At 42.5% G+C, this 22,161-nt stretch overlaps 1 protein-coding gene and 1 long non-coding RNA gene across 7 annotated transcripts in view; one reads left to right on the forward strand and one right to left on the reverse strand.

Annotated features, from left to right (window-relative positions):
* Positions 1–22,161, forward strand: part of LOC120402200 — a 67,736-nt gene that overhangs the window by 6,380 nt on the left and 39,195 nt on the right. Inside the window, exon 2 of one of the 3 annotated variants that reach the window (XR_005597064.1) lies at positions 16,640–16,794. The exons of the other annotated variants lie outside the window; for them this stretch is intronic. This is a non-coding gene — a long non-coding RNA (uncharacterized LOC120402200). The remainder of the gene's footprint in view (positions 1–16,639; positions 16,795–22,161) is intronic. 3 annotated transcript variants of the gene reach the window in all.
* On the reverse strand, positions 2,194–21,384 carry SULT1C4 (sulfotransferase family 1C member 4). Of its 4 annotated transcripts, XM_039532631.1 has the most exons (9): positions 15,201–15,328; positions 11,435–11,629; positions 10,508–10,685; positions 8,414–8,551; positions 6,264–6,361; positions 5,825–5,951; positions 5,112–5,206; positions 4,703–4,883; positions 2,194–3,920 (listed from the first exon to the last, which is right to left on the reverse strand). In XM_039532631.1, the coding sequence occupies exons 3-9, from the start codon at positions 10,677–10,679 to the stop codon at positions 3,808–3,810; spliced, it is 924 nt and encodes a 307-aa protein (XP_039388565.1). In that variant the 5' UTR covers positions 10,680–10,685; positions 11,435–11,629; positions 15,201–15,328; the 3' UTR covers positions 2,194–3,807. The 4 variants fall into 4 exon arrangements, with proteins under 4 accessions (XP_039388565.1, XP_039388571.1, XP_039388558.1 ...); XM_039532637.1 differs by lacking the exons at positions 11,435–11,629; positions 15,201–15,328 and adding an exon at positions 21,307–21,384; XM_039532624.1 differs by lacking the exon at positions 11,435–11,629 and having other exon boundaries at positions 15,201–15,337.

The following is a 22,161-nucleotide window of genomic DNA, read 5'->3' on the forward strand; positions in this document are numbered from 1 at the left end:
TTGCTTCATTTTCTACAAACCCCCAAACCCTCCCCCCCAAAGAAAGAAAAAATGGCTACTGTATCGGTAATAGTACTATACCAGCAACTAGCTTTAAGTTGTTACCTCCAGGGGAGTAAGGCAACGCTTCAAAAGGAAATACTCGAAAAATGAGAGGGGGAAGATAGAAAAGGAAAGCCCCTTTTCTCAGAAGCGTAGACTTGGCTCCCTTCCGTGTCTGTCACTGGTGGATTTAGCTCCCCAAATAAAATATCCCTCCCTCCCTGTATAATGTAATAAAAATAAAGAGGAGATAATGTAATATGGTGCAAACAAACGTGTGTGTATTAAGGGTAACAGTACAGAAACTGGGATAAGGGGTGTGTGTGTGAAGAAAAGTGCAAACGTTAATACAAACAATGGAATGGGTTACACCTAGGGAGGTGGTGGAATCTCCTTCCTTAGAGATTTGACAAAGCCCTGGCTGGGATGATTTAGTTAGTTGGGAATTGGTCCTGTTTTGAGCAGGGGGTTGGACTAGATGACCTTCTGAGGTCCCTTCCAACCCTGATATTCTGTGATTCTATGATACAGTGACTGGCTTTAGGAGCTTGAAGCTCAGGCCCACAAAACCTCCCTTGGTATTCAGAAAACAATAAAGGAAACCCCAACACAGAAACCTTTCCTACTCTTAAGTGCAATGGACACAGCGTACAGGTGCAAAGCCCAGGACCTTCCACTCTCCAGCTAATTGGAAGCCTTTGAGGAGGAACACTGGGGAGTCCAGACGACAGCTGGATTTTGTTGCTGGCGGGGAGACCCTCTGGGACAATGGACACCAGGAAAGCAGGATTCTCTTCTCCACAGACAAGATAAGGTGGATTTGATTTGTTGTAGTGGCACACTGTTGACTCATATCCAGCTTCTCATTCACTGTAACCCCTAGGTCCTTTTCTGCAGAACTGCTACCTAGCCATTCGGTCCCTAGTCTGTAGCAGTGCATGGGATTCTTCTGTCCTAAGTACAGGACTCTGCACTTGTCCTTGTTGAATCTCATCAGGTTTCTTTTGGCCCAATCCTCTAATTTGTCTTGGTCCCTCTGTATCCTATCCCTACCCTCCAGCATATCTACCACTCCTCCCAGTTTAGTGTCATCTGCACACTTGCTGAGGGTGCAGTCCACACCATCCTCTAGATCATTAATGAAGATATTGAACAAAACTGGCCCCAGGACCGACCCTTGCGGCACTCCGCTTGATACCTTCATGTTATCACCTTCAGCTCTTTATTACCAGTAGCAACGCCTGTGCAGCATCATTTATTCCTCTCTGTGTTAGTTTATTTTACTCAGTGGGAACCTAACACACCATACTACCTAAAATTAGACAACCAGGCTGATAATCTTACTCTCTAGAGGCAATGAGCTGATAAATATGTGCTCCATGTTCTGGAGTCTTTGTATAGTTAAGGGTGTAATCAGCTTTCACTTGTAAACTTACTTTGGGCTTCTCTCAACTCTTCAGAAATGGTCTTTTTGTTTAAAATGTTGAATGTGCGGTTAGCCAGAGGAAAAGGCTGTTGGCTAAACTGGAGGTGGTTCAAGCATTCTATTTCTGAGATGTTTCAGAATAGCAGCCGTGTTAGTCTGTATCCGCAAAAAGAACAGGAGTACTTGTGGCACCTTAGAGACTAGCACATTTGCCACAAGTACTCCTGTTATTTCTGAGATGTGATGCTCTGAAAAAAATTGGTGCAAATTAAGTTTACATAGAGTTTACAGAGACAAAGGATGGTTCAGTGATATGGGCACTAGTCTGGGACTTGGGAGACTGGAGTTTAATTCCCTACTCTGCCATGGACAGACTGTGTGACTTAAACAAGTCTCCGTGCCTCAGTTCCCCACCCATAAAACGGAGGGGATAATAGTGCCCTATCTCACCCTGCTGTTGTGAAGATACATTGAAGACTGGGAGATGCTCACATACTATGGCAATGGGGGTCATAGAAGTACCTACATCTATGTCGACACTGCAGCTGGGAACAAGCCTCCCAGCCCAGGTAGATAGACTTGCACCAGCATGCTAAAAATAGCTGTGTGGATGGTGTAGCACCAGTAGAGTCTTGGGCTAGCGAGCAGAGCTCAAGCTTTGTGACTAGTCTGAGCCTTTTCTGGTGCTGCAATGTCCACACAGCTACTTTTAGTGTGCTAGAGTGAGTCTTTCTAGGTGGGCTGCAGGCCTTGCTCCCAGCTGCAGAGTAGACATACATTAAGTTCTGAAGATTCTTTTTGTCATCTCTCAAAAATGGCTTGGCCTAGAAACTTCATATTTATATAATTCTAACGTTCTTTATCAGATCTACTCTATGAGGCAGAAGTTGAAGTGCTAGTTTTGGCGTTATTTGCCTCTGAAATAGAAACATCAGAGTGCCCTCATGGCCTGGTAGAATTTAGGAGGTTCCTCACAAATGACAAGCCTTTGAAAAAGGATGTGAATGACTTTGTGAAACCTGTAAACCTTGTGTCCATGTGCTCTCTCTTGTTCACTCACACAATTCATTTTGCACCCACAAATGTATGCTTTGCAACCCCTACCCCATAGAAGTACCAGAGGCAGTGTAGTCTTGTGAAGTGAGGCGAGAATTGAGAACAAAATTGCTCTTGAGTTCTACTCCCATCTGTTCCCTACCATATGGTCTTCATATTACTTTGCAATTACATAATACCTTTCATTCAAGGCTCTCAAAGTGCTTTTACAACACAAATCATGCTTCACAACCACTTTGAGGGGTACATTTATTTCAATATCCCCATTTTGTAAATAGGAAATTGAGGCTCAGAAAGGTTATGTTTAATGACAACATTTTCAAACATGGATGCCTAAAGCTCAGCACGTCAGGCCCCGATCTCAAAAGGTATTCAGGCCCTTAGCTTCTGTTAAAAAATTAGTGGAAGTTATGAGCCTAAATACCTTTGAAGATCCAGGTCTAACTCTATAGTTGGCACCTAGCTAAGTCTTCAAAGTATGGATTTAGGTGCCTAGCTTTAGTGGCAAACTGGTTTATTTGAGGCCTGGAGAGCAGGTCAGTCCTAGAGGTGGAACAAGTATAGTTTTCTGATTCATAGTCCCATAAACTAATTTGTTAGACCAAACTGCCACCCATGCAAGTCATTTAGGGCTAGATCTTATATAGCATGCAGTATGTATGGGGGGAGAGGGGGAAATAAGTAACTTCAATTTCTTGCATGACACCATTTCACCATCTGCAAAGTGTAGCTAATAGTACTTACTTACCGCACTAGTGGAGTGTGAGGATGGATTACAGTTTTCCCAGCACATTGAAAACATACAAACAATAACAGCATGTTGCACTTCAATAGTGCCTTCTATCTCAGGGTTTTTACTTGCTGCTGGGAATGGTTTTAAAAATATTGGATATTACCATCTAAAGTTTTACAAATGCAAAAAAAAGCAAATGAACAAGACCCTACAGCCCTGCTCTTCAGAAGAATTTTATGAACACCAAGAATAAAAGTTAGGGATGAGGGGATAAATTTAATCAGGGAAATCACCCCAGCCACCTCTTCAATTTGGGGGTGGGATTTTGAGGGATTCCTGCAAAATCTCTACAGTACATTACTGCTTGACTATAGTTTAACTAAAATTTTTGTCTCAAAATTAGGTTTACACAGAGAAAGGGGATGCTCAGCCCTGTGAAGTCAGTGGTGTGGGAAACTGGGCATTGTAATTTTAGATGCACAGGTATTTTGTGAGGCTTTTATAGGGAAAGTGCTAGTAGATTATAGAGAATAATCCCTATAGCCCCTTCTCAGAGCTCCATGCGGAAGGTCAGAGAGGTTCTAGACATCTTCTTCCTATAATCTTCATCAAATTTCTCATTCTGTGCCATTGTGAAATGGTTCTTCCAATCTCCAACAGTCCCTACAATACAGGAAAGCCAAAGAGATATTCAGTCACCATTAGGAAGAATTCTTCCACTTCATCCCAAGTCCTGAAAGCCATTATCACTAACTCAAAAGATATTAACAGTTCAAATGAAGTGCTAATTCAAAACACAACAGGAAGGAAGATGAGGGAATACTAAAAATATAAAACAGCAGCACTGTAACAGGTTGACTCACCCCTTAAGGGCTGGGGTTGGCTCAGATTGTACTATAGAATGAGCCATAGCTGGGAGAGATCAGGATGACTGTCCTAAAAAGTGCAAAAGGAGGCTGCAATCAATGAGGAAGATTAGGAAAATGAGAGACACTGTAGGGAGCATGAAGGGCTTCTGCAGGGAAGACCTTGAGACTAAGGGAGATGGAAGCTTCTGTGGAGAAACCTAGACAGCATTTGGGCCTAGAAGTTTGCAGGCCTGTAGGCCAGGGAGCTAAGCTCCAGCTAGGAAGAGCTGGGAAGATAGACTGTGAGAACAGATTAGGATGGCATTGCTCTGACTGAGATAAGACACCAGAGTGAAGTATGGACTATTGTGTGGTGATGGACTTTATTTTGGAACCCTGAGGATTGTTAAGAACTGTTTGTTATTAAACCAGCCGAGAGCGAGAGCGTGTGTGTGTGTGTGTGTGTGTGTGGAGTTCTTATCCATGTATGCAATTCTTAAGGGTCCTGCAAGAGGGGGATTAAAAGGGCAGGGTACCGGCAAAGCATTTCCTTGCCACAAGAGGGCACTCTGTAAATGGCCACACTGCTACAAGCACCTTTTCTCATGAATGGTGAGATTGAGTGGTCCATTACTGCAGGAGGCTGAAAAGTATAGTTTGCCATGGGGTTGTCCTTCATTATCTCAAATGTTGTGTGGTGGATGATTTTATCGAGAACCTCATTCTCTAAGTCCTTCTCCAGGAACTGTAACACCTTTTGGATTTCACGCTTTGGATCCTGTGGAAGGAGTGAAATTGGATAAGAAACCGACCCAGGAAGAGGAAACAAATCAGACAGGGAAAATTTGTGAGGAAGTTTTAAATGTGGGAATCATATCTATCTCTGGGATGTGAATCAGCTGGAGACCCAACTGGTGTTAACAGAATATTGCTGTGGGGAGCTCATACCTGCTGGAACCCTAAATGGCAATAACAGAGCACTATGAACCCTGACACACCCACTCACCTCCTTTAGATCTTCATAGAAGAGGTAGAGAATACAGTGGTTTTCTTTTGCATCCCACCATCCTTTTACATGATCATACCAGCAACCCCAAAGCACTGAAAGCAGGAGAGTAACCAGTAATCAGCAAGTAGCAATGTCTGATCTATCGAGATATAGCCCCCATAAGTGAAATATCTGAGCATTTAATCTTTAATGTATTGATCCTCAATGCCCCAGAGAGATAGAGGTATTTTATAGATGGGGAACTGGGGTGGGGTGATCCTTTACATTGCAAAAAAACCAAAAACCAAACCACCACCAAAAACCAGCAGCAGCATCTAATCTCAGAGTCTGGATCTACAGACTCAGGGTGTGAGGCTCACATTACAGTTCTAAAAATAGCCATGTAGACGTTCCTGCTTGGGCTCTGAAACCCAGTGTACGTGTGTGTGGGGGGGGGCGGGTTAGACAAACACTGAGGCACAGAGAGACTGAGCACTTCTCTACACAGCACGTTAGGGTGTCACTCTACAGCACACCAGCTTGGCATATGGTAATGTTTGAGTACTGGTAAAAGACACCAGGATGGACTGGAGTTCCTGCTGAAATGTTTGGAGTAGATTTCCCTATAGTACATTATCAGTGTTGGTTCAGAACAATGGATGAGGGCTTAATATAAATAGCATGAATAATAAAAAAAAGGAATAGGATGTTGCACAATTGGTTCCATTCACCTTGTCCAGCCATGAATTTCTCCAAAAACTCCTCCCAGGTTCCTGGCTCAGGCATATTTTTATTCATTCTGTGAAAATGGTAGTAGGACACCAGGTTGTCTTTCGCATTTCTTGCCACATAGATTACCTGGATTGGGTGTGGAAGCAAGTGAGAGAAAGAAAGAATTGAAATATGTATATTTAACATTATAGATGTAGACATGTACAGAGGGTGCTGAGTGTCCTGCTGTGTTCTCTCTCAAAAGATGATCAAGCTGCCATTTCCTGAAACCAATTTGTGACTGAATGAAATTCCTTCACTTTCATACAGAAGCTATATATTACAGGGAAGATGGGCCTCTAGATTTCAGAAGGAGTCTGGAAACCAATATCTCACTCCTATTTAGTTTCAGTTCATTTCCAAATAAAGTAGACTTGAGCCCCACCTTCCCCTCATTACCTTACACTCTTGCTCCCAAAAGGATGGAGGCACCAGTTGTACAGGGAGATGAGTTTTCAGTGTTCGTGGGGAGGGCATCGCTTCAGCTAGTTCCAGGCCTGCAAAATATTTTGTAGTAATTCTCCAGTGTCCTTGTATCCAAACTCCTCTGTCTTTGTCACCATCATGTGTGGGATTTTGACTCAGACTTTCCAGGGAAATGCCAGTTTGTATCAGTTTATACATATGCAACTCTACCTCATTGCAACCCTCCATGGAAAACATTGTACAACATGTATCAGACATCAGTGTCCTTGAGACTTTGCCTGCATTCTTAAAGAATGGTGAATGCTGATTCATATATAGATTTGCTTTTTTGGGATACTGTCTGAATCCCTCTAGGGCAGGGGTGGCCAACCTGAGCCTGAGAAGGAGCCAGAACTTACCAATGTACATTGCCAAAGAGCCACAGTAATACATCAGCAGCCCCCTTATCAGCACCATCCCCAGCTCCCAGCACCTCCCACCTACTAGCAGCCCTGCTGATCTGCACCTCCTCCTCCCTCCCCGCACCTCCCAATCAGCTGTTTTGCAGCATGCAGGAGGCTCGGAGAGAGGAGTGAGGAGTGAGGGCACAACAGGCTCAGGAGAGGGGTTGGAAGGGGTGGAGTGGGGGGGGCAGGGCCTGTGGCAGAGCCAGGGGTTGATCAGTGAGCACCCTCCCACCCACCACAGCACATTCAAAAGTTGGCACCTGTAGCTCCAGCCCCAGAGTCGGTGCTTATACAAGAAGCTGCATATTAACTTCTGAAGAGCCGCATGTGTCTCTGGAACTGCAGGTTGATTAACTCTGCTCTAGGGCAATACTGAATATTGACTCATCTACTTGGCTGGACCTTTTCCCATTACAGCACTTAGTGAATTTTCATTTTACTTGTAGAAGATTTTTCTAGGTCAAGAGAGCCATAGATAGGGTGACCAGATTGTCAAAGTGAAAAAACTGGGACATCTGTCATGGAATGGGAGGCAGTGAGGGTTTTTTTTTTAATTTAAATGAGGATTCAGGATGTGTGAATGAGAGACAAGATGGAACAAGGAAATTTTTTTTCCTACTTCTCTCATCTAAGCAAGCATGTTCTCCTGTCTCACCACTCTGTCCCCTTTAAGAGTAAAATGAGTACAAATAAATGTTGGAACAAATAATATGGTGGAAGAAAACAGTATTTACCTTTACTATTTTCTTCCAGTCCCAACTTAATGATAGTATTTTCAATCCTATACCTCCAGAGTAGCATCTTTAACAAAAATTCTTCCATTTGTCCTGTCATTATACTCCTCCTCCTCCTGGGGGTTTCTGGTTTTAGATTAGTTTCTATACTAATGTCATTGTCTCCCCCTGCTGCCACTTCATCTCGCTTGGTCCTTCCTCTTCTCTCCCCAGAAACAGGTGCCCCTTTTGTCCTTCTATGCCCTGACAGTCAGGTGTTGGGGAGGTGAGAAGAAGTACAGCTGCTAATCCACTCAGAGAATTTCTTTGACTATATGCTAGAGAGGGTTGGCTTGAGGGCTCACTCACTGGCAGACCTCATTGAAGAGCTCCTGCTCATAGACCTGAAAAAGCCTAATGACCTGTGTAGAGATCTCTCCAGATAACATGACAAATGGAACAGAGATTTTCTTGGAAAACTCATCTACAATGGACACTTAGTGGATAACTTTTTCCATTATTTAGAAAATGAAATTTTGATTCCATGATTTTGTACAAAATTGAGTCTGGTTTGTTACAGCGGTTCTCAAACTGGGGACTGAGACCCCTCAGGGGGTTGTGAGGTTATTACATAGGAGGTTACAAGCTGTCAGCCTCCACCCCAAACCCTGCTTTGCATCAAGCATTTATAGTCATAGATTATTAGGGTTGCAAGGGACCTCAGGAGATCATCTAGTCCAACCTCCTGCTCAAAGCAGGACCAATCCCTAACTAAATCCCCAAATGGCCCCCTCAAGGATTGAACTCACAACCATGGGTTTAGCAGGCCAATGCTCAAACCACTGAGCTATCCCCCATAGTGATAAGTGTTTAATTTATAAGGGGTGGGAGCTTGCACTCAGAGGCTTGCTATGTGAACGGGGTCACAAGTACAAAATAGTTTGAGAACCACTGTTACATTTACCATTTGTATTAGAGCTGAAAGGTCCAGGCAGAACCCACTCAATGAAAGGGTGTCGCAGATAAGTGGTGGCACGTTTGCATTTCTCAATGTCTCCATCATGTTGGATCATATCTACAATCTCCTGTATCCATGTTGTACCTGAAAATATTAGAATTTTACATATTTCCCCAATGCAGTACAGAGACACTTTTCTAAAAGAGAATGGAAGCTTGTTAAAAACATTGGCTGGATGGTGACCACAATCAAGGAAGACTGGGGAAGTCACAAGGTCATTGCTACAAGATGACACCAGGCATGGGGGTTAGAAAGTGAATCAGGGAGAAAATGCAATGGTAGGAAGGGAAGTTGAAACTTTTAGTACCTCCTGAGGAAAAGCCTCTAGGCTTGCATTCAGGACTGTGTTCTTGTGTGTGGTAGAAATTAATGAATAAAAGCATTGAGTTCAATTGGCTATGAATTGTGGGATTGTTTATTTGTAGAGCTGAGTTAACGTCACAATTTCCATCTCGTGGGAAATTCCGATATTGACAATTTTTTTCATCCTGAACTAGGACAAAGTGGGAAAAAAATCAAAGGTTTCAATAAATGAAAAATTCTGAAAATTTTTAATTTGAAAACAAAAATGTTCAACATTTCTGAATTGAAACATTTTGTTTTGAGTTGGTTTGACCTTAAACTGAATCTGGCTGAGTTGTGGGGTGCCTCCTTAGAGTTGTAGTTTGAGTGCTTCATACACTGATTCTCCCCCATGGGTTGAGCTCCGTGACTTGACTACAAATCCCATGATGCTCTGTGATGGTTCATCCAGGGGAAACTACATCCCCTGTAATGTTTCATAATCTGGCCAAGGAGTACAGCCTATAGGAGAGAATGGGGGCATGGGAAATTGAACTGCAAGTCCCCTAATGCACTACAGCAGCTCAGACAGATGCAGGTTAGTGTTGCATTGATTCAAAATTAAACAATTCCATGCAACAAACTGAAATGCTTTTATTTAGGATGATCTCACACAATATTTTGTTTCAATTTTCCTTAAGGAAAATAAATTCATAATAGAAATTTTCCCATAGAAAATTTCTCAGCAGCCATATTTTCTGTTAAACATTTTTACCATCTCTAATTATTTGAGTATTTGGATGACCACCAGGCATTCAAGAATGTTCTTTAATCCCAAAGCTTTACATATTTTTGTCCATCCAAAATTAGTACCTGAAGTTTGTTGTTCATTATTCCCTTATTTGAAAGGTAAATAATCTACCATATGATGTAAGTGGCCAATCCCAGGACACAAAAAATAAATACTAGCTAGTGAAGATAGACTGAACAACCTGTAGGCTGAAGATTCATCCAAATCTCTTGGCAAATACTAATAATTAAGGCTATGTTTACACTTAAGACATTAGTGTAGCCCTACATATGTGCCGCTGTAGCACTTCAGTGTAGACACTACAGTGACAAAGGGTTCTTTCATCACTGTAGTTAATCCACCTCCCCAAGAGGCAGTAGCTAGGACAAAGGAAGAATTATTTGTCTACCTAGTGCTGTCAACCCCTGTCAACACCAGGGGTTAGGATGGCAGAGCTAAATCTCTGAAGGCTATGGTTTTTAAACACCCCTGAGAGATATAGCTATGCCAATGTAAGTTTTCAGCATAGGCCAGCCCTAACTAAAACTTGCAGAATTCAGGAATTGTTCATACCTGAGTCACTAACAAAACAACCCCCTCCCCCAAAAAAACCCTCACAAGCCCTAAATTCATAATAGTTCAACCAATTCCCTTTGCTTCATTGTAAACTTAACAAAACCCTAGTTAAAATCAAAATACAAATTGTGTCACTGACTATATATTTACACAAACTGAACTAAAGATTTAATCATATGATATTAGATTAACTATTTGCATTTTGTAAGTGGTTGGTTTTTTTTTTCTGACAAGGAAGCTAGAAGACACTGGTGCTCTGATGAAAAGCCTACGCTAGTGATTACATACATCTCAAATCACAAGTCTTGATACAAGTATTGCAAAGCATGAGTTTCAGTGCAGGCAGATAGTTCTGTCTCAACCCATTTCCACTCTCCTCTGTTCCCACACACCTGCTTTTGCATAGGTTGCGATGAGCAGATCATCAGGTCTGGCTCTGAAGTTCCAAATTTGATCCCACCTGTCACACACTTTTTTTGGAAGGAGAACTCCACCCACTTCATCTGTTTCAGAGCGTGTCACAGAGCACTCTAGGCTCAGATCTTTCATCTTATCCAGGGGCATTGTGTACTGCATGGAGAAGAAACAGGTTGCCAACAAACAGGTCTGCTCTAAAGAAGAATATGCATTTACTAATCTAATCTCAGCCAGGGACTCAGTGCACTTAGTATGGTAAAAGTGTCCACAATTCTCTGACTCAGTTGCTTAAAATTAGATGTATCTAAATCCACTTTTAGGCACCGCAAACTGTACCCTAATTTTCACAGGTGCTAGGCACCTTGCAGCTCCCACTGACTTCAATGACAGTATCTTTGAAAATCATGCCATTTACTTAGGCACCCATATTTGAACATTTTAGCCTTTGCATACATTACTTAATGTAAATTAGTGACATGCACAGGCAAATTACAAACTACATAACAACTTGGAGCATGATCCTCAGAGGGTTCGAGCACCCACAGTTTCCACTGAAGTCAACTGAAGACACCTCACAGAACCAGGTCCTTCTTTACTAAAAAGAAAATGGAAAAAGCTTAATAATATGTCAGAGCTCCTACTCGTGCTACTGAAAACTAAACCACATTGACTCTTTGTAATTCTTCCAGTTCTGTACTTTTATCTTCTGGAATTCTGTTGCATTTTACAGCTCTCTGTATCACCTCAGTCACCTTTTTCAGTGCTTTTTTGAGCAATGGTAACATATCTGGAAAATTCTGAAATAACTGAAGTTAAAACTGGCTCATTGTTCCTGCTTGTCACAGTCCTCCCACAGACGAGCATGATTAGAAATAGCATGCCTGCTACAATCCAATACTCACAAAACAGACCGAAGAGGGGTTTTCTGGAAGGTGCAGGGCTTGGAACCACAAAACTGAGAGAGAAACTTGAAGCTGGAGAGTTACACACACTTGGATGCTTCCTGTCCCTGATGTTGCAGTTCCAGGATGAAGAGCGTATGCTCTCTGGAGGCTGTTCTATTTCTAATCCTAGCCACACTTTCTTTAATATAGGTGCTGTCAACAAAGAAATAGTGTAGGAAATTGGGCAGAGCTTAAAAAAGTCTCCTGCAGATGCAGGAATAAGAGAAGGAGGCAGCATAGCAACAGGTAATGGCTAGAGAGTTTCTCTGCCTTGCAATGTATGCTCCTTTTTAATATCTGGAGGGATTTTTTTTAATCATATTGTAAAAAAATGTTTACTTACCTATGACACTATTAACACCTGAGATTATTAAAAGAAAAATAGCTCCAGAGAGGGTGATTTGTTTGTACCATAGTTTAAACAGTCTCAGAATAAGAAAATTTCTCCCAGTATTTAACCTAATCTGTACATATAGTAGCTTAAAGGGAAAATAAGTCTCTGTGTTACCATTAGCATCTGAGCTAATATTGAGTGAATTAAAAAACCAAAAAACAACCTTGTTTAGTTTTCACCACTTACTGTAAACTACTTGTTCTCTTTTTTCATTTTATTCAGTTTGGACAAGGAGAACAGATTCCATGATCACTAATTTTTGTTTGAAGTCTGTTTCTAGTCAATTTCACTTTCTAATTGCTAGTCATTAGCATGATATGCAATATTTTAATCCAAAGGTATATTTAAAAGTTTAAACAATGAATTGTTTTCAGTAACATCATGAGAACATTTCCATTAGATTTTGTCAAATGTTCATTCAACAGGCTGAATTGGGGACTTAAAAGATTACTTCCAATTATTTTAAGTCCATTATTGCCCCACACAGCTGAGCTGCTGATTTTTCCACCAAGGAGTTATCTAATAGAGGAAACTTTCAGAGCCACCACTGATCTTTTGGAGTAATGATAGCAGAGTTTCCTCCTACCATTGCTCCTGAAACCTGCTTCATGCGGGTTTTCACCATATGAAGAAGAAATGCCTCGTCTAACTTAGTTGGCTTTTCTCCACCATATTAGAGAATGCATGATACTGCTGGACAGTGGCCAATTCTGCCACTTCCTTGACTTGCAGATGGGCCAGGTAAATGGGTAAATAAGTGCCAGAAAGATGTCAATACCCTCCTGATTGCCATTTTTGGCATTGGGAAGGAATTTCCCCCCAGGTCAGATTGGAAGAGACCCTGGAATTTTTCCACTTTGCTCTGCAGCATGGGTCACTTGCTGGTTTGAAGTAGAATAAATGGTGGATTCTCTGTAACCTGAAGTCTTTAAATCAAAATCTGAGGACTTCAGTAACTCAGCCAGAGGTTATGAGCCTACTACAGGAGTTGGGTCGGGTGAGGTTCTGTGGCCTGCAACATGCAGGAGGTCAGACTAGGTGATCATGATGGTCCCTTCTGGTCTTAAAGTCTCTGAGCTCCTCCTTCCTACACATACAGGAGCATCCACTGGCTTTTCATCCCTCCTGCCCGATAAATCTTGATCAAGGACACCAATATTGTTTAGATAATTGAAGTTGTAATCCAGAGTACAGAGGCAAACAGTCTTAAAATGATGAAACAAAAACTCTGCCCAAGTTGACACTGATGCCCTTATAAAAAAGGGATCTAAGATGGTTACCCACTAGGCTGGAGGAAAGGGACAGGTACATGAAAGAAGAGAGACCAGTGGCTGACTCTTCTGAAATACCCTGGACATTTGTACCCTTAAGAAATGAAAAACAACTAAGATATGATACCTTAAACAGAAGTTATGGGTGGGATGCAGAAATTACTGGTTCTGTGTTATGCAAGAGGTCAGACTACATGCTCTTAACAGTCCCTTCTGGTCTTAAAAAAAAAAAAAGAAAAGCGAATGGAGAATTTTTACTGTGGCCTGACAAAGTGCTAGGGGTTCATTTGTTTGTGTTTCATCTCACAGTTCAAATAAATTGTTGAGTTGTCAGTTTTCACAAGTCATATGATATTAGGCATTTAAGTTACTCATGATTTCAAGAGAAAGATGGGTCTGTCTCATGTTTTTTGCCATTAGTAAAATGGCTATCATCTCCCATTGTTTTCAGTATGATGGAAGATACAGGGTGCCCTCTGCCAAAATGCATGCCATTTCCTTGATCCTTTGCAGGTGGAAGTAAGGGTTCCCCCAACCTATCCTTAGCTAAGATAACTGGTCTATTGATCACATGTGGCATATAGGAGACAGTGTGCAGATGGGGGAATGAGACAGGTCAAGGAGTGAGACTGGTGGAGGCAGAGAGAAGGGGACAAGCAAATATAAATGGTTTAGGAGGGAGAATGAGCGGGGAAAGGAAAATGTGGGAGAAACATGGAATGGGGACAGGAGTACCACACGATCAGTATTCAGTCCAAGGCTCAGCACAGAGATGTCTCTTGTGCTACTAAAGGACAATCTTCTTGTGGCCATGGACACAGGTAAGATCACCACAATTGTAGTACTGGATCTTTCTGCAGCCTTTGATATGGTGGACCACAAGGTACTACTAACCTGCCTACATGAGGTATCTCCACTAGATGGTCCAGCACTACAGTGGTTCTAATTGTTCTTCTCTATCAGAATACAGAGTGGTGATGAGTAACTGGTTCTTCCCTCCAAAGGCCCTAGCCTGCAGGGTCTCACACTATCCCCCTTTCTCTTCAAAATCTACATTGAGACCACTAGGAGAGACAGTGAGATAGGATGGGCACACTGCTGGCAGCTAATCCCATGACACTCCCCTTTATATCTCATTCTCAATTGATGCAACCATTGCTGCATCTATCTAAAATGTCACAATGCCTACAGGAAATTAGTTCTTGGGTTAAGAGCAGCTGGCTCAAGCTGAATCTACAAAAGACTAAAGTGATGCTGTCTGGAAAGAGGAAATGCTTTGAAGAAAAAGCCAGGACATTGTCTCTACTTTCCACTGAAGGCAGACAGTCCCCATTCATTAGAGTGGTGTGAAGTCTTGGGGTCCTGTTTGACTCTTTAATAAGTCTGGGTGGCCAGGTAGCACCAGTTTCTAAAAATGCCTATCGCTTCTAGCTGGCTTGGAAACATCATCTCTTTCCCTGGATGAGGGCCTGGCCATAGTGATCCTGGCATTAGTCACCTCCAGGCTGGATTATTGTAATTTACTGTATCTGAAGCTGAATATGAAGACAATGCACATGATTCAGCTGGTGCAGAATGTGTCTGCCTATCTTTCCTATTGCTCAGGCTGCCATGAGCACATCAGGCCTTTGATCAAGTCCCTCCACTGGTTCTATAATGGGATGCCACCCATCTATTGCAAGCACCCCCTTGTTCAAGTGTGTGTCTGCACCTCTTTCAGTCTATGGTGACCCATTCTGACAGTTTCTCTGGCAGTTTCTAGTGACACAGCCCTCCATCCAAGTCACGTGCAGTCTGTATGGAACACAACTCCAACACTTCGCCCACTCTGTTCTGGTCCCCAGTCTCCAGTGGGGCCTCTTAACAGTTCAGATCCCCCTTCTGGAGGTTTCTGACTGTCCAGTTGCAGGCCACTTCCCCAGTGGCTTATGAGGGGGACCCAGGCCCACCCACTACTCTGGGTCCCAGCCCATGTTCCACTCTGTTCCTTTACCCAAAGAGCTTTCAGTTACCCAGCCATTTCCCTACCCCCCAGCCTTCACCAATGTTTCACCCTTACCCCAGGGCTCTTCTGTGTTCAGACCCAGCAGCCAGCCTGGAGCGCTTTCTTGCTCCCCCAGTCCCTGCCAGCACTGAGCTGTCCGCGGTGCTGCTATCAGTCTGCTACAAGCACTAGCTTCACTCCTCAAGCTCCAAGCAGCAACTGCTTGACTCTAGCACTGCCACGCCTTTTATATGGCTCCTCTGGGCCCTGATTGGCTGCTCCCTGCAGCCTCTCTGATTGGCTGCTTTCCTGAAGCCACTCTAGGCTGCTTGGAAGACTTCTCTACTGCTCTTTTCCTGGGATGGGTGTGCCATGATCCTGAGGCCTCCAACAGGGGGACTCTGGGTCCTAGTCCACCCCGTCATAGGCTCCCATTCAGCTTATGATACCAGTTTAAGGCTTTGGTCCTTATTTTCAAAGCAATGGATGGTTCAAGCCACAGTTACATTAAAGACTGAATTTGGCTCTGTGAACCACTGTGACACCTGTGCTCCTCTGAGGCAGAGATCACAAAGCTCCAGACAAAGTACATGAGAGCTGGGGACAAAGGATTCTCAGTCAAGGGATCTGTCTGTAAAACAAATTTCTAGAGGAGATCAGGTGAATCCAGAGTCTGCCTATCTTTAGGAAATGCTGCAAAACCTTCCTCTTCCTCTTTCTATCACACAACACTGACAGCACCTTCTAGCCAATAAATCCCAAGTCAAAGAAATCAAAGACAAAAAACCCTGTCCCAAGCATTGTTCTTCCCCCCAAAAGGAAGAAGTACCAAGAATCCACAAAATCCACTAGGGACTTCATTATTGCAACCGATTTTATGTGAAAGGCACTCAGATACTATGGCTATGGGCAGCAGTACAAAACCACTAGACAGACAGATAAGAAACTGGGAAATCAGAGAGTGAAATGGGGGTAGGACAGGACAAGAGAGTGAGATGGAGGCAAAAGACTGAGGGGACAAGGAGGAGAAGGTGTGGGCAAGAGATTGTGACTGGATGGGCTGGGATGATATGGAGGGAGCAAGATAGTGCTAGAAAAAAGGAATGGAGAGGCAGAGAACTGTAACTTCCCCATCTCAGAAGTTGATAGAGGGCTACAGGGGAACCCTCTTCAAGCTGCTATGAGGGGAGGGCTGTATGATAGTGCTGTTTCAGATTGAAATGGTCACACAGAGTTTCAGAGTAAAAAATAAAGTTAAAAAAACTCAGGAGCCAGAAAAAACTCCCAAACAGTTAAAAATATCGCTTGATATTTAAGCCAATGTTTATTTTTGGGGCTCTGACTCAAATTTTTTACTCCTAGAATTGGCAATCTTGGAACAGATTGTTCACAAGCGAACAAGCAAAGAACACAAGAAACTCAAGCAGCAATAATTTTCTTTTAGTTTCCCTTGTTCCAATTTACAGTGTAAGGTTATGTGACATTACCACAAATGCTGTATATTCTATTAACAGGGGATCTGATGTTCTCTCGTTTATGGCAGCCACATAGGATTTTGTTTGTTCTTCACACACCTGCACCTGGTGGTTTGTTTCCTGGCCTCCACCCCTTCTCGTTACACAACCGGGATGATAATGCCATTAATCCCTGGAATAAATTAACTAAAAAAGTGAGTGAACAAAGAAAAGTTATGAAGGTGTTTAGTGTTTGTTTCTCTTTTTTCATTACTGTGAATCTGAGTAGCCTGTGAACAGAGCACTGCACCAGGTGTCCTGGAGAGAGGTTAGAAAACCCTACCCACCGCTTTAATCCTGCTTTCAGTGTGTGCACTGAATGAGAGATTTCTTCTCATCACTTTTAATTAAATGTATTGATTATCAGTTTTTTAACTTGACAGAATGCAGTAAGGAATATATTGACATATTTCTGAATACTAGATTTAGCTTTTTATTCCTTTAAATCAATACTGGTAGCAATGTTCTAACTAACAATTCTATTAATATATTTTAGACAGATTTCCATTTTATTAAGTTACAGGAAATATTGATATTTTACCATTAGGCCTCATTACTCTCTTCTTACAATAAGAGGATTGCAGGGATCATGTGGAGAGAGAAAAAGAGTATGCAATGTAAAGGAATGCAGTTAGGTTGCTATGAATACAGCGGAAACCCCTTCCCGGCCTACACAGCACGTCCTTTAAGACAAGCATGTCATAGAAATGTGGATCAAGAACGTAAGAACATCAGAACAGCCGTACCAGGTCAGACCAAAGGTCCATCTAGCCCAGTATCTGTCTACCGACAGTGGCCAATGCCAGGTGCGCCAGAGGGAGTGAACCTAACAGGTAATGATCAAGTGATCTCTCTCCTGCCATCCATCTCCACCCTCTGACAAACAAAGGCTAGGGACACCATTCCTTACCCATCCTGGCTAATAGCCATTTATGGACTTAACCACCATGAATTTATCCAGTTCTCTTTTAAACCCTGTTATAGTCCTAGCCTTCACAACCTCCTCAGGTAAGGAGTTCCACAAGTTGACTGTGCGCTGTGTGAGAACTTCCTTTTATTTGTTTTAAACCTGCTGCCTATTAATTTCATTTGGTGACCCCTGGTTCTTGTATTATGGGAATAAGTAAATAACTTTTCCTTATCCACTTTCTCCACATCACTCATGTTTTTATATACCTCTATCATATCCCCCCTTAGTCTCCTCTTTTCCAAGCTGAAGAGTCCTAGCCTCTTTAATCTTTCTTCATATGGGACCCTCTCCAAACCCCTAATCATTTTAGTTGCCCTTTTCTGAACCTTTTCTAGTGCCAGTATAAAGGTATAGTTTGATTGTGTTAATAAATATGAACAATACTAAATTACCACATTTTTAATTAATAGGAAATAGTTTACTTTTGTTTTGTTTTAATTTTGTGTTAGATTTAAACAACTCTACAAATAAAGTCAGAATAATTGAGAGTCCTGGTATGGATGTGAAGTAGGGATTAGAAAAAGTGTATTTCTGTTGCTATTTATATAGGACCAAATGATGGGGATTGTAAATTATTCTCAAGACAATAGCAAGCACTAAAGTTTAGTATTAAGTCAGATTTTTATGAAATTTTGTCTACATCTAGATGTCAGCATGAGCAAGGGAACAACATTTGGCTTAAAATCTTAGTCAATATGTAGAAGTCTTAAAATCACCTTGCAACAGTTTATATTTGTATTACATTAATGCAAACTGTAGTCTCCCTCTGGTGGCCAAAACACCATCTTTAAGTTCCCATATATGTTAGCAAACGTATCTTTAACATACTCAACATTAGAATTCAAAGGTTTTTTAATTCAAATCCTGTGGGGTTTATAATATAAATTCTCTCTCTCTCTCTCTCAGGCATATGGATAACTACATTTAAATGCCTGTCTTTGGGAAATATGCAAACACTGTTGGAGAAACAAAACATAATTTGTAGGCTTAGGCTAAATTTCCAAACTGGGGTTTCTAAAGACAGGCTCCTAAATCCATTTTTAGCCACCTAAATAAAAGTGATGTGACTGTCACTGAGGTACTGAGTAAGCCCAGCTCCACTGAGGTCAATGGAACCTTTAGATGCAACAGGGCAGAAGTAGAGTCAACCCTCCCCCATTATTTAAAATGAAAATGTTTACAAAAATATTTTATATTTTTTATTAAAATTGTTTCCACACAATTTTTCTAGCCAGCTGTAAGGGCTGCTTTCACACACTCATCTTCTAAATCACCTGTACAGGGAAGGCATGATTTGCCCTCATTTAAACCACTGAAAACTTGAAATTCACATTCCATTCTTAAACTCCACTGGGCCGAGGTATTACAGTATATATATTACCAAAGAACACTCACTCTGTTATCTGCCTAAGGGGGACATTAATTCTGACCTTCAGATTAGTGCGGTGAGGCATAATTAATTAATGTTTGGGAGGTGCCTAGAAACTGATGGTAAGTACCATGGAAATGCCTATAAATAAGCAAAATAAGTAATACTCAGTAAAATGGTAAGTGTTACAGATGGAGTGATAGGCCTCTTCCATTCAACAATGCATTTAAGCACACGCTTTAATCCATTCCTATTCAGTAAATCACTTAAGCCAGTGTTTCTCAAACTGGGGTCGCCGCTTGTGTAGGGAAAGCCCCTGGCGGGCTGGGCCTGTTTGTTTACCTGCCCTGTCTGCAGGTCCGGCCAATCGCGGCTCCTACTGGCCGCGGTAAACTGGCGGTTCACCACTGCAGGCCAATGGGGGCTGCTGGAAGCGGTGCGGGCTGAGGGACTTACTGGCCGCCACTTCCAGCAGCTCCCATTGGCCTGGAGCGCTGATCCGCGGCCAGTGGGAGCCGTGATCGGCTGGATCTGTGGACGGGGCAGGTAAACAAACCGGCCCACCAGGGGCTTTCCCTACACAAACGGTGACCCCAGTTTGAGAAACACTGACTTAAGCACATACTGTACTTTAAGTCTCATTGACTTCAGCTGCAGAGATGTCCTCATCTTACGCCTTCTCTCTCTTGTACGTTTTACTGTTGGAGGAGGAGATGGAGCCAGCATTTGTAATAAATCTGTCCAAGCACGGCATGTGTTGGAGACACAGCTACATTAATATATGAGATTGTTACTGTTAGCATGAATAATCAGGTGATAAAGTTTAATTGGACCCCTACAAGCTTTTCCAAATACCTTTTGTCAGAAAATATGCCCATGAAATACTGCAGTGTCACTCCTTCAATAGCAGGACATGGTTTTAGCATTGTTTCCAGAAATTACTCAGTACAATTGAAAGGTCAGGTGTACAGTAGGCAGGGTAACACATTTCCATTAGTAAATGAGATTTGGTTTAGACCCACAGGGCACAAAGCAAACTTTGTAATAAACATTCACAAAATTTGGTGCCCTTTATAAAGTGAAATTATGGAATTTACTTAAAATAGCTAAACTTGCCATTAGTGGTTCCCTGGGCTAACAGGTACATGGTGGGATGTAACAGGGAAAAAATGTCACCAGTACACATAATTATAGAAATTATTTACTTTGTACAGCTGAGAATATTAAAAATTAAAGAGTCCAGTAGTTAGACATTCAGAGGCTATCTACAACTAAAAATCTACAGAATATTGAATATACAGGTAGGATCACAGAGAGGTTCATCAATATAAGGGAATCCACATCCTTCAGTGGAAAATATGATTGAGCCTTAAGTCCGTGGCAAAAATTCAATTGACATTAATGGGAACAGGATCAGGCCCTAACTGGATATCTTGGAGGGATGGTATAACTAGAATTGCAGATTTATACGGAAAGGGAGAGACAGTACTTATGAAGTCACAATGAAGGGGTTTTCTGTTATAAACTACCCTCCAAAATGCTCAGTAGTGAGCCTTTTAACCACTGGTCCATATCTAAAGGATGATGTGTACATGGTCCCTCTCACTCATGTACTTTTCTATACACAGCTTCATAAAAATAGTGGAAGAGCTTTTTTTTGAGAAGGCTCTAGAAACAATATTGTAATGGTAATGGAAGGTCAGGTGCAGCCATAAATTTTAAATAGCAACATGAACTCGGCTTTACAAGAAAGGATGGTTTGCTGTGAACTTGCTTTTCATGATCTGCATTTCAAGCTGTGTCACTTGCTTAACACCAGGCACCATGTGCTGATACAGAAAATGTTGTTGGCCTTCACTGTTTCAAAATATTGTTCATGCTGAAGGTGGGCAAATAATAACAGGGAATGAAGATAAATTGATCCTGGACTCTGACATGCACTAACTATGGCCCCAGTTCTCCAAAGGGCCATAAAGCCCTTCAAAGCCCCCTGCAGACCCTTACACCTGGATACAGTGCCAGTAATCTCTTTGGCACTCTATACAAGGTCTGTGCAGATGGATGTCTTGCAGCTGGTATCTCCTCCTGCTTCTCATTAGCTGAGGTCTCACTGCCACCATTCTTTTTTTTTCACATGGGCCCTGATTCTACACTGCATCCACACTGTGCTTGGAGGTAGTGGAGAGTAGCTGCCACAGGGAGTCAGTTGTTTCTTGGCCACCCAGCCTTGATTCTTGGCCACCCATCCAAGCAGAAGACATACTCTAACTTCCCTCACTGGTGTAAGGTCCTTTAGGGACCTCTCACTGGGGGTGGGTTCATTCTCACCTTCTTCCCCGCAGAAACTGCATGGACTCCAGAGGTTGTGCCTTCACCGAACCCTTTTATTTTAAGTTCCTGTTTATATCCACAACAGTCCCCTTGCAACAATCTATTTACAGCACCACCATGCCTTTTAGCGCTCTTCCCAAGACCTGAGTGGAACAGAGATCTCCCTCTCCTCAGGCCGCTGTGTAACAAAGCTCAACATGCCCTAGTCCTCTGTCCCCCTTGGCACTTCCTTCCTGCCTCTTTATCAGCTTTGGGCTGATGGGCTCATTAGCCCCTTATTCTATTCATCCATCCAGCCTGATTGTCTAGTTACCCACATCAGCTTTCTCAAGGGGAATCAATTAACATCTGAGTGATCAGAATGCTGGCTCACCTGTTCACCCCCTGCACTGTCATAGGACATCACACCAGTGCATAACCAGGCATAGTGGAGTTCTGCTCTACCACACACCCTCACACATCAGGCCTACCCCCTGAATGCTCCCGCCACACTATCTCCTTCTCACTGCCCCCTTGCCCCACCCCCAATGCTGTGTGGGTGTGGGGACATGTGGCCCAGGAGATAGCAAAGTTGCCTCCACCACTGGAGAGTTTCCCTATGCAAGGAGGAATCTCCACCAGCTATCTCCAGCCTTTCCAGGTCACTTTGAACTGTTTTTCAATGGCCTTAGCAGACCAGAGAAACTGGCACATAACCTTTAGAATATATGCTTCCCCCCGCCCCTAAAATATTATATATGTTTGTGTTACCACTAGTAATGGAGGTACCTCCTACAGAGACACGGTAGGTAGATCTGGCTAATGCATGAGGTTGTGTGTCATGCCACTAAGAGGCCATAGTGTGGGGGCCAG

The sequence above is a fragment of the Mauremys reevesii genome, linkage group 1 (assembly GCF_016161935.1).
Source record: "Mauremys reevesii isolate NIE-2019 linkage group 1, ASM1616193v1, whole genome shotgun sequence".
In the NCBI taxonomy this organism is placed as follows: Eukaryota; Metazoa; Chordata; order Testudines; family Geoemydidae; genus Mauremys; species Mauremys reevesii.